Source organism: Amaranthus tricolor, chromosome 2 (genome assembly GCF_026212465.1).
Source record: "Amaranthus tricolor cultivar Red isolate AtriRed21 chromosome 2, ASM2621246v1, whole genome shotgun sequence".
NCBI lineage: Eukaryota > Viridiplantae > Streptophyta > Magnoliopsida > Caryophyllales > Amaranthaceae > Amaranthus > Amaranthus tricolor.
In genome coordinates, this window is record NC_080048.1 from 12,746,152 (window position 1) to 12,762,107 (window position 15,956).

General features: G+C 33.7%; 1 protein-coding gene across 1 annotated transcript; it reads left to right on the forward strand.

Moving 5' to 3' along the window:
• The first annotated feature begins 7,935 nt into the window (after positions 1-7,935).
• On the forward strand, positions 7,936-14,586 carry LOC130806564 (prefoldin subunit 5). The gene is made up of 4 exons (XM_057671695.1): positions 7,936-8,318; positions 8,399-8,502; positions 9,368-9,445; positions 14,349-14,586. The coding sequence occupies exons 1-4, from the start codon at positions 8,123-8,125 to the stop codon at positions 14,430-14,432; spliced, it is 462 nt and encodes a 153-aa protein (XP_057527678.1). The 5' UTR covers positions 7,936-8,122; the 3' UTR covers positions 14,433-14,586.
• Positions 14,587-15,956: the final 1,370 nt, after the last annotated feature.

Below are 15,956 nucleotides of genomic sequence, written 5' to 3' on the forward strand. Positions count from 1 at the left end.
CTTTGATGACCATGAGATAGACTTGGACCCTAGCTGGAACACGTATCCACTTGTACTTCTTCGATCGTCGATGCTTCCTGCCCAGTCACTATCCGTGTAGCCTATGAGCTTGTAGTCTGCTTCGGACTCGTACATTATCCCATAGCTTTTTGTTCCTTTGATATACCTGAGTATCCTCTTGGCTGCTGCTAAGTGAGCTTTGCTTGGCTCACTCATAAACCTTGAGATGATGCTGACTGCATGAACGATGTCTGGTCTTGTATTTGTAAGATATATGAGAGATCCAACTAAACTTCGGTAGATTGATGCATCCACCTTTTCTTTTCCATCATTCTTTGAGAGCTTCTCATTTGTAGCCATTGGTGTAGCCATTGGCTTACAATCGCTCATGTTGAATTTTTTGAGCATATCCTCGACATATTTTTCTTGTGAGAGAAATATTTTACCTGGATTTTGCTTGACTTGCATGCCAAGGAAGTACTTCATAGCTCCGAGGTCTGTCATTTCATATTCTGACATCATTGTCTTTTTGAAGTCTTCTATCATCCTCAGATCGGTGCCTGTGTAGATTAGATCATCTACGTATAGGCATAAGATGAGAAACTTTGGCCCTTGGGTCTTGATATAGAGTGATGGCTCATTTGGGCTTTTTACAAAGCCATTTTGGAGAAGATATCCATCGATTTTGCTGTTCTAGGCCCGAGGGGCTTGCTTGAGCCCATAGAGGGCTTTTCGAAGGCGATACACCTTATCTTCTTTTCCTTTGATTATATATCCTTGAGGTTGTTCGACATATACCTCTTCTTCTAGCTCCCCATTGAGAAATGCTGATTTGACATCTAATTGATAAACTTGCAATTTAAATTGGGCTGCTAGAGCTAGGACTGACCTGATTGTCTCCATACGGACAACTGGAGCATATGTCTCGTTGAAGTCAATTCCAGGTTGCTGTGAGTATCCTTTTGCAACTAGACGAGCTTTGTACTTTTGAATGGAGCCATCTTCATTGTGCTTGATCTTGTAAACCCATCTGAGACCGATCACGTCCTTGTCTTGAGGTTTGTCAACAAGCTCCCATGTGTCATTCTTTTCTATCATCTTAATCTCCTCGTTCATGGCTTCGATCCATCTTTCTTCTTGAGCTGCTTCTTCAAAGTTTTGTGGTTCTCCTGCAAAGAGTGCCATGATGGTGTGATTGCATTGATAATCTTCCAAGTACCTTGGTGGACATCGATCTCGTTGTGATCTTCGAACTTGTTGAGCTGGGCTTGAGTGACTTGGCTCCAACCTTGAGCTTTGTGATGTAGATGGACTTCTTGGGCTCCTTGATGGTGTTCTTGGATTGGTTGATGGTGATGGACTTGCAGATGATTGAGTTGGTGACTGAATTGGATCTTCTCCTTCATCTGGGCTTGGTGGTGGAATGACTTCTACTGGAACTTCAACATCGTTCTCGTTCCATTGCCATTGCGCCTTTTCATCGAATATGACATCTCTGGAGATGATCAACTCCTTGGATTTGGGCTGATAGAGACGATATCCTTTAGACTCGTCACTGTATCCAATGAAGATACATTTTTCTCCTTTTCCGTCTAGCTTATCCCGATTCTCCTTCGGGACGTGGGCATATGCAATGCACCCGAAAACTTTGAGGTGCTCAACCCTTGGCTTTCTTTTGTGCCAAGCTTCATACGGCGTCATGCTTCTTACCGCTTTTGTGGGAGACCTGTTAAGTATGTAAATAGCTGTGTGGACAGCTTCTGCCCAAAAATGTTTAGGCAGATTTTTTCCTTGCATCATACTCCGAGCCATTTCAGCAATTGTCCTGTTTCTCCTTTCTGCAACACCATTTTGTTGTGGTGTGCGTCTGACTGTGAGCTCCTTTTTGATGCCGTGTTGTTTACAAAATTTGTTGAATTCATTGCTTGTGAATTCTCCCCCACGATCGGTTCTTAGAACCTTTATTGAATGCCCACTTTGTTTTTCTGTTAGGGCTTTAAATTGCATGAAGTGGGATAATGCTTCTGATTTTTTCTCCAAGAAATACACCCACATCATGCGTGAAAAATCATCCACAATCAACATAAAGTATCTTTTTCCGCCAAGAGACGGATTCCTGGTAGGACCCCATATATCAGCATGGACAAGCTCTAATGGAGCTCTAGCCCTCCATGAGTAGGTTGGGAATGGTGATCTATGCATTTTGCCATAGATACAACCCTCACAAATTTTCTTTTCATTAGTGATTGGTGGTAGCCCAATCACCATTTCTCTATTTTTTAACAGTTTTAAACTGTCAAAATTTAAATGTCCGAATCTCAAATGCCACAATTCGGATTCATTCACCATTGTACTTAGGGCAGTATTAAACTCCAATTGCATTTTAAGTGGAAAAATTTTATTTGGAGCCATTTTAGTGGTAGTGATTAATTGCCCCTTTTTCTTATCATATATGTGGCATTGATTATTATCAAATTTTACCATATAGCCTTTTTGGACTAACTGACCCACACTTAACAAATTTTGTGCTAGCCCAGGGACATAAAAGACATCGGGGATGAATTTAGAGGAGCCGTTTTTTGTTTTAACAACAATTATTCCTTTTCCGGCAACTACTTGGTTACTCCCATCACCAAGTGTTATTTGTGATTTTATATTTTCATCAAGATTAGCAAATGAATTTTTATTTCCGGTCATGTGGTTGGAGCAACCACTGTCAATGTACCATGTGTCAGTTTGCTCTTCTTGAGCATTCAGACATGTGTAAAATAATTGATCATTATTTTCTGTGAAATTAGCCTCTTCCTTTTGCCGGAAATAACAATCTTTTTCAAAATGAGAGTGTCGAGTACATCTTTTGCATTTGTACCGACAATCTCTTGTATTATGATTGTTTTTCTTGCATAATATGCAATAAGAGTTGTTATCTCGGCTCCCTTGATTTTTATGATTTCCTCTCCCCCTACCACGGTTGTTAAAATTGCCCTTTTTTGGTTGAAAATTATTACCGTGGCCATTTATATTTTTTCCATTATTAGAAAATTTTAATTTAGCCTGAAAAGCTTGTTCAATTGGTTGCTCTTCAAATTTACGCATTCTTTCTTCATGTGCTAATAAAGAGCCCATTAATTCAGTCATGGTGAGTGAACTTAAATCTTTATTAGATTCTTCTATAGCAGCCACAATATGATCAAATTTTTTGGTTAAAGTTCTTAATATTTTTCGAATTATTTTAACATCTTCAATGGTGTCTCCATTGGATCGAATTTGGTTAACAATATTTGAGACTCGGTCGGTATATGATTGAATTGACTCATTATCGGTCATTTGCATACTATCAAATTGACCCCATAAAGATTGTAGTTTGAAGAGTATTACCTTTTCCGAGCCTCGATATTTTGTCTCCAAAGTGCTCCATGCCTCCTTTGCAGTTGTGGCGGTTATGATTGTTGGTAGGATCGTCTCATCTACTCCACGATATATTATAGAGAGGGCATAATGATCCCTTCTTTTGTTTTGCTTGTATTGACACTTTTTAGTGTCATCCCAAGAAGCCTCTTCATTGGCATCTTTGGGTTGTTCATAACCATCTTGAATAATTTCCCATATATCTTGGGTAATGAAAATTGATTTCATTTGCATACTCCATTGATCAAATTTCTCCCCTTTAAATATAGGTACCCAATTAACTTGGGGATTAAATATGTTTGTGTTTGTGTTTGAATTGAGGTTAGGGGAGGCCATTTATATATATGTGGAGTTGGTATTGATATGAAATTTGGATGATATATGATTGAAAAAAAAAGGCTTTGGATTAGTGGCTCTGATACCAAATGTTAGAATTAATATGCGGAAGTTGTAGTAGATTATTGATTTTGATTAATAAATATTGAAGATGCTAGTATGAAAAATAAAGAGGAGAGTTGATGGCTTTTGTGAAAAAAGGTTTTTTGTATTATGTGGCTTGGTTACAAATGAGAGCATGCAACACATATATATAGTGCTTCTATGTTGGTGCTTTCACCATCATTATGTTTCTAGTCTTTTCTACAACTTGTAGATAGTTCTAGACTATTAGCTTTAGGGTGTTAGTCTAGATAGTTCTAGGATATCATAGAATTTTTTTACTTACTTCTTGATACATTACTCCCTAGATTTTTCTAGATTACATTATTTAACAGTGCTCACACAATTCATTACCCAGTTAATCCTTTTACTACCAAATTAAGCCCATTTTTGCATGACTTGTTTCAAGAATTCCCATCTAACAGAATTTTTGAAAGTCAAGTTTAAGTAACGCACTTGGTTTTCTTTTCCTTTTTAACCATTGTAGCGATCCATTTACTACTAATAACCCATCCAAGATTTGTCTGTGTATCACAAATGCGCTTTGTGATTCTTCATTAAGCAGAGCAATTACCTCTCTACGTCTTGTGGATAGTAATTTTGCAACAATCTTATACATGGAACCCACTATACTAATAGGCTTATAGTCATCAATGGCTTTTGGGTGTTGAATCTTGGGGATCAAACACACCCATGTTGTATTAACCTTTTTAATCGACCTTCCATCATCCATAAATTCAACCACAAAGCTGTATATTTCTTCCTTAAACTCCTATTATGTTTATATACAATATTAATAATTATTATAATTTCTAATAATATAATAATTACTTAAAAAATAATATAAAAGAGAAGTATATGTTGCGATTCTTTGTTGTTACTACAGTTATAAATATGTATGTTAATTCAATCTTCCTTAAATTTTGTTTGTGCAGATCAATTTTCCAACTCTTGTAGGAAATAAGGCAACATGGATTCTTCAAGACACTATAACAATAATGGGATTAATTTAATCTTTTATCCACTTGAAGAATCTTGATATAGTTAGTTCTCATGATTAGTGCTGCGCTTGAATGACCAATGATATTTCTCTTGCTAATACTTTGATTTTAGGCTATAGTAAATGTGGAGACTTGATATTAGCTGTAGTATATATGGAGACTTGATTTTAGTTATGGGTGTATTTGGTATAATATACTCTAAATCAAGAGCACTTGTTTCGTGGAATAGTTTGATTTCTGGACACACTTTAACTAGGAACTATCATAGATTATTTAGTCTACACTGATGTATGTTATCGAATAATGATGGACATAAACCAAATATAACTTAACATTAGGATATCATCATATCACTATTGAGCAATGGATGGAAAAAGAAAGAGAAAAGAAGATGAAAGAAGGGGGGACAGTGGATGGTAGAATGAGAGCAAAGGTGAAGGAGAGTAATTTGGATAAGGTCAATGTAATCAAGTTGAGTCAATAATCATTAAAATGTCCCATTGTCAGATTTTAGCGATATACAATAGATGTACTTTTCCATTTATGATTAGTCTAACTCAGTAAAATTATTTTAAGTTATAATTAATAAATAAACTAAACCATGTTATTATAATTTACAAATAAATTTTTATATTATACTTCCTCCTATTCAAGCTATTAGTTCAATTTGACTTTTGACACTATTCATCAATTATTCTCGACTTATATTTTATTCTTAATTTATAAGTTATAACATGGTCAAGTGAAATATTATTTGATTCTTTTAAATGCAAAGATCATTAATATCAACTTTTTATAATTTTTAGTTTTATCTTTGGTACCCCTGTGTTTTTTCGATTATCAATGGTACCCCTAGCATTTCATGCTAATTACAACCATGACATTATTCAAGTTTTTGTTGTTATTTTACCGTTTATTTTTGAATTTGACCTAACCGTGGTTAGTTTATACTACCTCCTATTCATCTAAAATGAGACATTTTCTTTTGGGACACTATTAATCTATCACTCTTAAATTGCATTTTATTATTAATCTATAAGTTAAAACATAGTCATGTGGCATCTTATTTGATTCTTTTTGATGTAAAGATTGTTAATATCAAATTTTTATAATTTTTAATTATAAATAACTCGATATATTAAGGATCGAATAATTGCATTAGATAGTGTGCATAAAGTAAATGTCCCATTTTAAATGAATAGGAGGTACTATTTGTTTATATACCCACGCTCATCAGTTTTTAAAATACACGTTTCTTCATCTTTCCTTTCCCCCTTTCCTCTTCGTTCTCTCCATCCATGGTCGCTTCTTCAAGATACTCTTCATTTTGCGATAAGGTTATTCTAAAACTTCTAGAAGATCCCTGGTAGCCCTAACGTTAATTCCATTGAAGTTGGTGATAGCTGGGGTAAGGTTGAATGGAATGGGGTTCACATCATCATCAACATTCAACACAAGTTGTTTCTCACAAGGTACGTTAAGGGTTGGAATGAACATCATAACATCATCATCATCAAGGCCCCGCCAAAAACAAGAGCACCATGAGCAATGGCTCCAGGCCCTATGTTTTGGGAGGCCCACTTTTTTTAATATGTTTGATGAATGCAGTAATAAAAGACTAACTATTTCTACCCATTCTCGCTGCTGATTTCACTTTTATTTCCCATTAGTCATTAAGTCCGCTTTAACTCCCCACGTACTTTATTTAAAAAAATATAAGACTCCTCAACTACTCAACCTTTGTGCTCTTCTATCTTCTCAAGTCCTAAGAACCAATGTTTTGCCTTAAAAATGCAAATGCCTAAGCTTTTGGCTAAGTGGTTATTGGTAACTAGTAAGAATATTGCTTTGAATTTTCTACTTTACAGTTGCTTTCAAGAAGCATTTCGCTTACAATATTAATGTGTTGTATGTTGCTAGTTTGATGTATTTTGATGCTTTTCATTTTACTAATCTAACGTAATTTGATCATTTGTAGAAAATTAATTATATTGAGGACAAATTATCAATTGTCAAGTAATTTGAGAACTTGATTAAATTGGCTTCAGCCTCCAGATGATGTTGGATAGCTGAATATTTGACTTTGTTGCTTTGGATTAATCAAATATTTCAAGGCCATGAACTCGTAAATTCAAAATCTAATATTGTTTTAAAATATAAATACATAATACTATTTTGTTTTATTTAAAATGCCCATATTTTTATTTTCGCTCTGGGCCTCAAATATATCGGAGACGACACTGTCATCATCATCATTAGGTTCTGTAGGGGTTAGATTTGGGTTCACATCTTTCTGGGCATTCTGCTTTAATGTTTCTCTAAGCCTCCTTGCATCATCAATCAAGGTATTAGGCTTTGTGTCCCATACATGAATGCAAATGGTGTTCTTACCCTTATGCTTACTAAACATCTCCAATAATGTTTTACCATCACCTATTTAAACATGCCTCTTTTTGTGTAAATAACTAAAATTAGGATGTTTAGGCATCAAATGTTGCTCACTCTCAGTAGTATCCCAATAATCAATGATCATATCAAGCAAATTAACTAAGTTTACATCATCAATAAAAACTTTAGTTTCTTTGCCCTTGTACAAAAATTTCAACACCACACTATCCATTTCAAATCTATTAACAGAAACACAAACAAAAATACATCAACCATCCATTTGAGTATTTAATCATAGAACTCAAGTCCAATACACAACACAACAATCCCACACACAACACAATCAAATTTCAAAAAAGCCCTAACTTTTATGGTTTAGGGCATCAAATTAAATTACGCCTCAGAACTCTTTAAAAACACATAATTCACGAACAAAATCCTAATGATCGCAAAATTTAGGGCAAAAACTCAGAATAATTGAACCATTAGTCACGAAAATAAAAGCAAGAACTCAAACAACACAACAAGGTGCATAAAGACAAAAATGGAAGAAGGAATGGGGAGCTTACTAATGGGAAGAAATGCAGCAATAATGAAGATAGAGCTTTATTGGAGCTTTAGCAATGGAATACTTGACTCAGTAGCTTGATGATGAAGACAAAGCAAGTAGGTATGAGTGAGGAGAGAAAAAGAAGAGCCAAAGGAAATAAATAATAAAATTGACCATGATTTGTTTTTCAAAGAATTTAACGATAAGAACGACGAAAATGTTATGGTTGTAATTAACATAAAAAAAAAAAAACCAAAGGGGTACCGAAGATAAAAGTGCAAATACACGATAGTAAACGAACCGAAACTAAGGGTTTGAACTTGGAAATACAAAAGCAATGGCCAACAAAGGTGGAGCCGTGGTAAGAGCTGCGGAGATGGAGAAGATGAGTGTTGAGCAGCTGAAAATGGTGAAAGAACAATCAGATCTAGAACTCAATCTTCTTCAAGATAGTCTCAATAACATTCGTACTGCAACTAATCGTCTTGAAATGGCTTCTACTGCTCTTCATGATCTTTCTCTTCGTCCTCAAGGTGGGATTATCTTTTTTTTTTAATCGTATTCTTTTCCATTTTTATAATGAAAATGGTGTTAATAAGATGGTGATGAACAGGGAAGAAAATGTTGGTTCCGCTTACGGCGTCGCTTTATGTTCCTGGTACTCTTGATGATGCCGATAAAGTTCTAGTCGACGTAGGAACTGGTTATTTTGTTGAGGTTTGATGTTTTTCCTATCTTCTGTTTGATTTAATTGACTTTTAAACTATTAGAAACATTAGTTTCAATTGGTATAATTGAGGGTATAACTTCACTTCAATTGCTTGCTTAATTGGGATTTAGTTGTGGCGCTGATAATGTAATTTCAATCTTCAAGTTTGAACTATTGATATGATTTTTGAACTTGTCTAATTCGTTTCCTTGTCTAATTCGTTTCCTTGATCCTTATGATGGTAATTGCTTTTAACTATTTACTTTTGTTCTGAGCTATGTGTAGTATATTTTTTGGAATTGAATTTGTGCTGGTTTAGGTCCAATTGTATCCGCAATTTTTAAATTGTTAGAACTTGAATATTTTACTATTTTTATTGGCTTTGTTTAGATTTAATTGTTAAGTTGACAGTATAATTTGAACTTGAAATTTCAACTCGAAATCTCACTGATTTGAGTTTGGTGATAATGTTTTTTCTTAGTGTAAAGTAAAAAAAAATGTAAACTTGAGTTGACTTATAGTAGTTTTCCTACTCTTAGTCCTGCCTTTGTTCCTCTCCTCTATTGATCAGTTCCATACCTTTCTATTTGGATTGGATGGGAGTTTTCCGGTTCAGCTTGTACAAAGTCAGTTTAGCGTTATTGTGTGATGGCTATTTATGCATCTATTCTATGTGTGGCTTGCTCGTGTTATTGCTTCTTTGGGAAATATGTGTTTTTCTATTCATTTTGTGCAATTCATTATTGTGGAAAATATGTTGCAATATTTATTTGTAGTATTTTACTTGTATATTGTACTTCTATATGTTTGTTTTCATTGCTTAATTGGCATACAACTTGGTTTTGATTTTCTTTTGTTTTGTATATGAATTAGAAAACAATGATTGAAGGTAAGGATTATTGTCAACGCAAAATCAACCTGCTTAAATCGAATTACGATCAACTTGTTGAGGTAATTTCTATTATTTCTTTTTTATTCCCGTCTTTATTGACCACTAGGCTGTAATTTGTTGTTATCAAAGATATACCATCCCCCTTGAATATACCCTTATCTCTTTCCCTCCATTGTTATATTGGATAGACAATGGACTTCAATTTTTAGATTGTAGTATTCGAGCTATAATACAATAGAATATGCTATATCTGATTGATTATGATTATTGATATGTGGACAATATATTTGGATGTTGGACCTTCACATGGTAATCTATGTTAGATGCCTACTTACTATCAATTTGGATTTTTGAACTTGATGCATGTATACATTTAAGTACAAGTTGGGTGAAGGCACTTCACTGTATATGCACTGTTTTATGGTGTCTTTTAGTTATGGATATATATGACCATGTTCTCTCCTCATCTATATATGAAACATGATATGTACATATATATATATGCACACACATACACTAGTTAATTATCCAGGTAATGTCTAAGCCATTTTGTCAGTTTTCATTGTTGTTTCTACTTTATGATTGAAATTCTTTATGTTCGAACTAGTGAAATTATACTAGTACTAAATTACACTTGTTAGGATAAAAAATTTGGGGGTTTAGTTTCATTAACTAAGCAACTTGAAAAATAGTCTTATTAGGAAAATAGATTATCCAAGACATATTAGAATCATCATACATTACTTGACGTGTACATGGATCAATTTTTTTTCAAACTCGAAATCCACTTATATCTCATGGAAAAATAATGGGTCTCAATCTAAAAATATAACTTAGGGACCTAAAAATGACTTGATTATTAAATAAATGGAACAGGCTTGACCAACTCATTTAATCAGCCCTTTTTGAGTTCCATCCATTATTAAGTTTAGGGTTAATATTTTCAAGTTAATCTTCTATTTGTCGGTTTGTTTCTCAAATTCCTTGCTAAAATTTTTGAACCAAGACCAATAACTACGTATTATTTGTACAGTCATACCATGGATTCTTGTAGAATAAAAAAAATATTATTATGTTTGTTAACTATAAGAAAAAAGAAATGAAACTTTTGACAATCAAAAAATAGCTTTAACCCTATCTTTATACTCTATAGTCTTCGGAGCAAACTTCAAATGACTCGAGTCTAGAGTGATGTGACATAAAATTGACTCAACCTGAAAAACTCAAACCATAGCGATAGTTTTGGAAAGTATAGTTACATGCATTGATGTTTGATTTAACTTTTCAACGGTGACATTTAGCTTGGATCACATAATAAATGACCTAGGTTGCTATGTTTTGTATAACGATTAGGCAACCTCATCTTGTTGCGCATTGAGTAGGAAATTGATGGTAATGATTAAAATCAAGTAGATTTATTTAGCAAATTGTAGAGAAATGTGCCAAAATACCATAACTTTTATGAAATAATGAAGAATGTTGATGAATGTAAATAGTTGAATGTGTTTTTCATGAATCGTAATCGTATATTGACTGTAGCCTAAAAAAAATTACAACTCTATATGATAGATGCGCAAGTTTTTGAGAGGCTTGTGGCTCTCCTAGAAATGAATTTAGAAACTTATTGAAAATCTTTTACAAAATGTATGAATATCTTTCTGTTACCCTCACTTTTATGATTACAATTTTTTCTCTAATCTTAATCCTCCTAACTAATTATTAATTAGTATTTACTAGACATTTCTTATTTAACCCTCCAAAGCTATGCATGACACATCCCTTATGAGTTTTGAATATTTATTTAGATATTAAACGGAAACATTAATATGTTAAATGAGAGAGTAGAAGAAATGCACACAGGAAAAGCCTATGTTGCCTGAATGCGGCAAATTGAGGGTATTATAGAAAAGGAGAGTGAGAGCGTAGGGTGGTTGGCAGATGCAAAAGGAAAATGCTTTGAGTATTGTTTTCCTTCTTTTCTCTCTCTTCTTTACCCATCCTTATATTTGTCTCTCTTTTCACGTGCTCACTTAAATATATGAGATTCAACTTACTATTATATAGGATTTACTCTATTACACCCTTTTTAAAATTGAAACTTGAGGTCTTCATGTGGAGTAGCATATGACAAAGTACAACGGAAAGTACCTTGATGGCTTGTGGCAAAACGATATGCCACATATGTTTATGAGTTAATGAGTTATGTTGAAGAACTAGATTTGTCGAAAGATATAATGCCACTATAATAATTATGAGAAAGTTGCCAATATTATTACATAACACGTCAGAGAAGTATCATGTAGCTATGATGTAGATGCTTATATAGGTCTACCTCATTTTTTTGATTAAAAGATCACTGCGCCTGGTATAGGGAATAATTATCTTGTAAAGGAGGGTATGGTGATTAGGATTAAACTTGTATATTTAATGATCCTCTTTACAATACTATGGTAGGTTTAGAGTTTGAAGCTAAAATTGTATGACCTGTGTTGTAGATGATAAGGAGTTTGGACTATTGTTACCTGGAACGCAATATGCTAGATGATAAGTGACTTTGGAGTTGTATTAGTAATTTACTAATAGCATTTATGATAAGATCCCTCAAGAAAGTTGAAATCTATCATTAGTAGTGGAATGAAGTTTTCAAAAGGCAAGATTATAGCAAATTGAGCGAATATTATTAAACATTTTATGTCAGAATATATTCTTTCTAGGTCTTCATTTAAGATAATTACATTCCCTTGTCTTTGTTATTAGTCTTTGGTATCGTTGGTGTTCTAGGTTAATTACTTCCTCTTTCCTCATCTAACCCTCCATCAGATTTGTCTTAGCACGCCCAGTGGGGAGCTTTTGATGTGAGGTCCTCCTAAGGGGTGGCATGTTCGAGTTGTAAGACAATGTCAATGCCAAAGCCTTAATCCCAACCTTGAGAAGAGTAATAATAACATTCATTATTAACCCCATTAAAGATATTCGCGAAGAACCAAATAAGGTGTGAAGTTCAAATATACTCCTATATTGAGTTAAACAGTGGAAGTGTACTATTGGGTTGAGTATAGTATACGTCTCCTTTAATAGTTATTTCCAATATACAAGGCTTTATATTTTCGTCTCTGAATGAAGTGTTTTTTTTCTTCGCTAATGTAGTACGAAGGGTTTGCATAGGCTAGATGGCCAACCAACATGGTGATTTATCCAAGTTTAGCTGCTCCTACAGAGAGCAATTTCAAATCCAATTGTGTTCAACCACGAATCTTTTTGTGCTTCATGTTTCTCAAGACATAGAACTCCTCCAGTTTCCTTCAGGAAGCATTGATGGTTCTTTTGGCAAGTTTTATTAGGACCACTGTCACCTGATTTATTTGTTGAAAAGTTACAGGATTACAATTTACAATTCACTATACGAAGTCATGTGTTTCATGTCGTAGTTAGTGGGGGGAGACGGTCGCGGTAACGGTCGCAAACGGATATCGCAGTCAATATGACGTATATTTCTCAAAACCTAGAACTCCCTTTACGATACGCTTATGACACAGTGATGCGACCTTGTTTTTACACTATGCACCTATACTTTGACATCTTCAAAATCCTATTACCTTTGGTTGCATTATAATCAAGGTTGTTAGGATCGGGATTTTACCTAAGATCGTTGAAGGCGTAGGATCGAAATCGGTAGAATCGAATCGCAGGATCCTGTGATAAATATTGTTAGTGTGCTTTTGATAACTGATTATCAATTGTATTTATCTTTTCTGAAGTTTTAAGGTGTAAATAAAAATTCATTTGACTTCATCTATTATATTTTAAAATAAAATCATTTTAATAATAATTTTTAAACTGCAAATGAAAAAAAACTTAGAATTTTATAGTAGTAAAAATAAGATTATGTAGATATATGTTTGTACGTTAGTGAATGTATTATATGAATTTTTTTACGATTGAAAAACTACCTTTGTAAATACCAACATTAAGATGCTACCTAGAATCTAGATTTGTCGCCCATTTTTAGATTATAAGATTGTTAAATGTTAGATTAGGACCAGGATTCTAATAACTTTGATTGTAATACTCTTTTTGGAGGAACGAGTATTGATGAAAAGTATGATATCAAAGTACGATAGCAATAATTGCCTAATTTTGTGAAGTAAATGTTAAATTGAAGTTTCATAGACTCATATTTATCTAAAACCTATGCTCAATTTGATTGAACACATCAGGAGCTGTGATATCTTAAGGTTGACATACGAAGTAGTTTGCTTCGATGCACAAAAAAAGTGTCACCTTTCCATTGGAGAGGTTGTGTCACTAGTGCTTTACTAAATAGTTGGACTTTTTATCATAACTGTGTGTATTTGTTTGATTAAGTATTTGAGCAAAGTTAAATAAGATAGCCTATGATTACTATGATCCTAGAAAGTATTCTCGGCTCAACGGGTAATGAGTGAAGACAACCGAAGTCAAATATAGCCTGTCAACTGTCTTCTGAAGTACTTGATATAATATTTTTTTCCTCTTTTGTCTTGAAATTATTTATAATTGTGATGTTCACCTGTCCCTTGGTACTTATTTCTTTGCTGCAAATTTCACCCTTTCATCTCAAAGAACTAGTAGCACATGCAAGATTCCTCTTAAGCGATGCTACAGTCCTGAACAGAATTAAAGTGGAGTTTGAAACTTCTTTGTATTGATTTAAATGAGTGAGATAGAAGAGAGAAGGCACATAATTTAAATGAATGAGAGATCAAGAGGAAGATACGTAAGAGAAAGGGTTTTTAGTCATATGCGATGGAGCTTATAACCAAATAAATAGGCGTAGCAGGCTCATTGGAATTACAAAATTAGGATTATAGAGAAACTAGGAGCTGGACAGGGAAGTAACTATGTTAATTCTTGAAATTCAAAAAAAATATAGGGGGAGAACTTCATAAGCTGTATGGGCTAATGTTGTATCCTGTAATGCAGGTTGCGTCAAAGAAAAAAGTTATTGCCGATGAAGCAGGAATTGTATTACAGGCCAAGCTAAAGCAGCTGGCATCAAGTTCATGAGCATTTGCTTGCTTTGTTTGTGACTTGTGTTTTGTAATTCTGGATTATGGATTTCTAGATGATAGTTTCCAATCTGTTTTGTGTAGTTGTACATTTGCTTCTTCCACTCTTCCCTTAACTAGGTAAAGCATTCCACACATTTGTTACTCTGGAATTTGAAGCTTCAGGTATTTTTGCAAATTAGTTGGTGGGGCGCTTTCTCAATTAAATCCTATTTTATTTTGAAAATTGCCAATTAACATGTAATATATTCACAATTGAGAATAAGGTCTAGTTTTAGTTCGAGCAAGTACTGCCTTTTTCGGACATGATTCTCAAATTGAATCTCATCTAATCTTCCTCTTTTTTCAACCTACCCTATAATAAAAAAAATCTAGTAATCAAATTGAAGTTAAAAAATCTAGACTTCAATTGAGTTTGGTTGTTATTGTAGTTAAAGTGATGAAAAATGGAGTGAAGCATAATATAGAAATTCAAGATCAATGTTCAAAAGCAAAATAAAAGCTAACTAAATAACGGATAAGATAATCAAGTAGCAATTGATAATAAATCAACAAACAAATGAAATTCATACTTCACCTCCCAACAACGTTAATAATGCAACAACTCGCTAACTTTATTTACTCCTTCAACACTACTATAAGATTAAATTACTAAAAGATCTTTAATTTGATTAATTAATTACACAAAAACTTGATCATTTCAAAAAAATTGAAATAGCCAAATATGAGAGAAATTGGGTTCATTACAATATGAATAAAACAATGAAACCATCTACTATTACAAAATAATTAAACTACTTCCACTTAGTGATGGCCATGGTTCGGAATGAGCCACTTTGGTTTCGGTTTCATTCGTTTCAGTTTCTAAAAACTGAAACCTAATTTGGACCGTTAGGTTTCGATTTCAAGCTATCCAGACGGTTCCTTAGCAGTTCATGAAGCGGTTTCTAGCTGTTTAACTTTTGGGATGGGCGGGTTGGACCATCAATTCAATTCTTATTTTTGCTTAAATATAATAAAAAAAGTCATACAAAATACAATAATAATGTAATCAATTTTTATGGACCCGATTCGGTTCTACGGGCCGGTTCCTTCTAATGGTTCCATAGGTTCTTCGACGGTTCGAAATCAATTTTGTTCAAGGTAATCCGCCTATGGCCATCACTTTTGCCACTCAGTAACATGTTTAAAACTCCAAACCATAGAGTTCGCCAACCAATCAAAATGCAAAATTGTTGAATTGATTTTTGCCTGCCATTTGGACCTATTTCAAATTAAAAAGTTGTCAATACTTATGCTTAGAATGAAAAAGCAGCGACCCATTTAAGTCAACGCAAATAATTAAACTCATAGCTTCACCATACATTATCATACTTCTGTTCAAGAAATATAATTCTCTCATATTCTAATGGAATGTCTCATTTGATGATAAATTAATGTTAAGAAAAAGAAGGAAGAAATCATATGTATGGGCGGATTTAGGCTTGGGCACCCCCTAATACGTACTCCAGAAATAATTTTT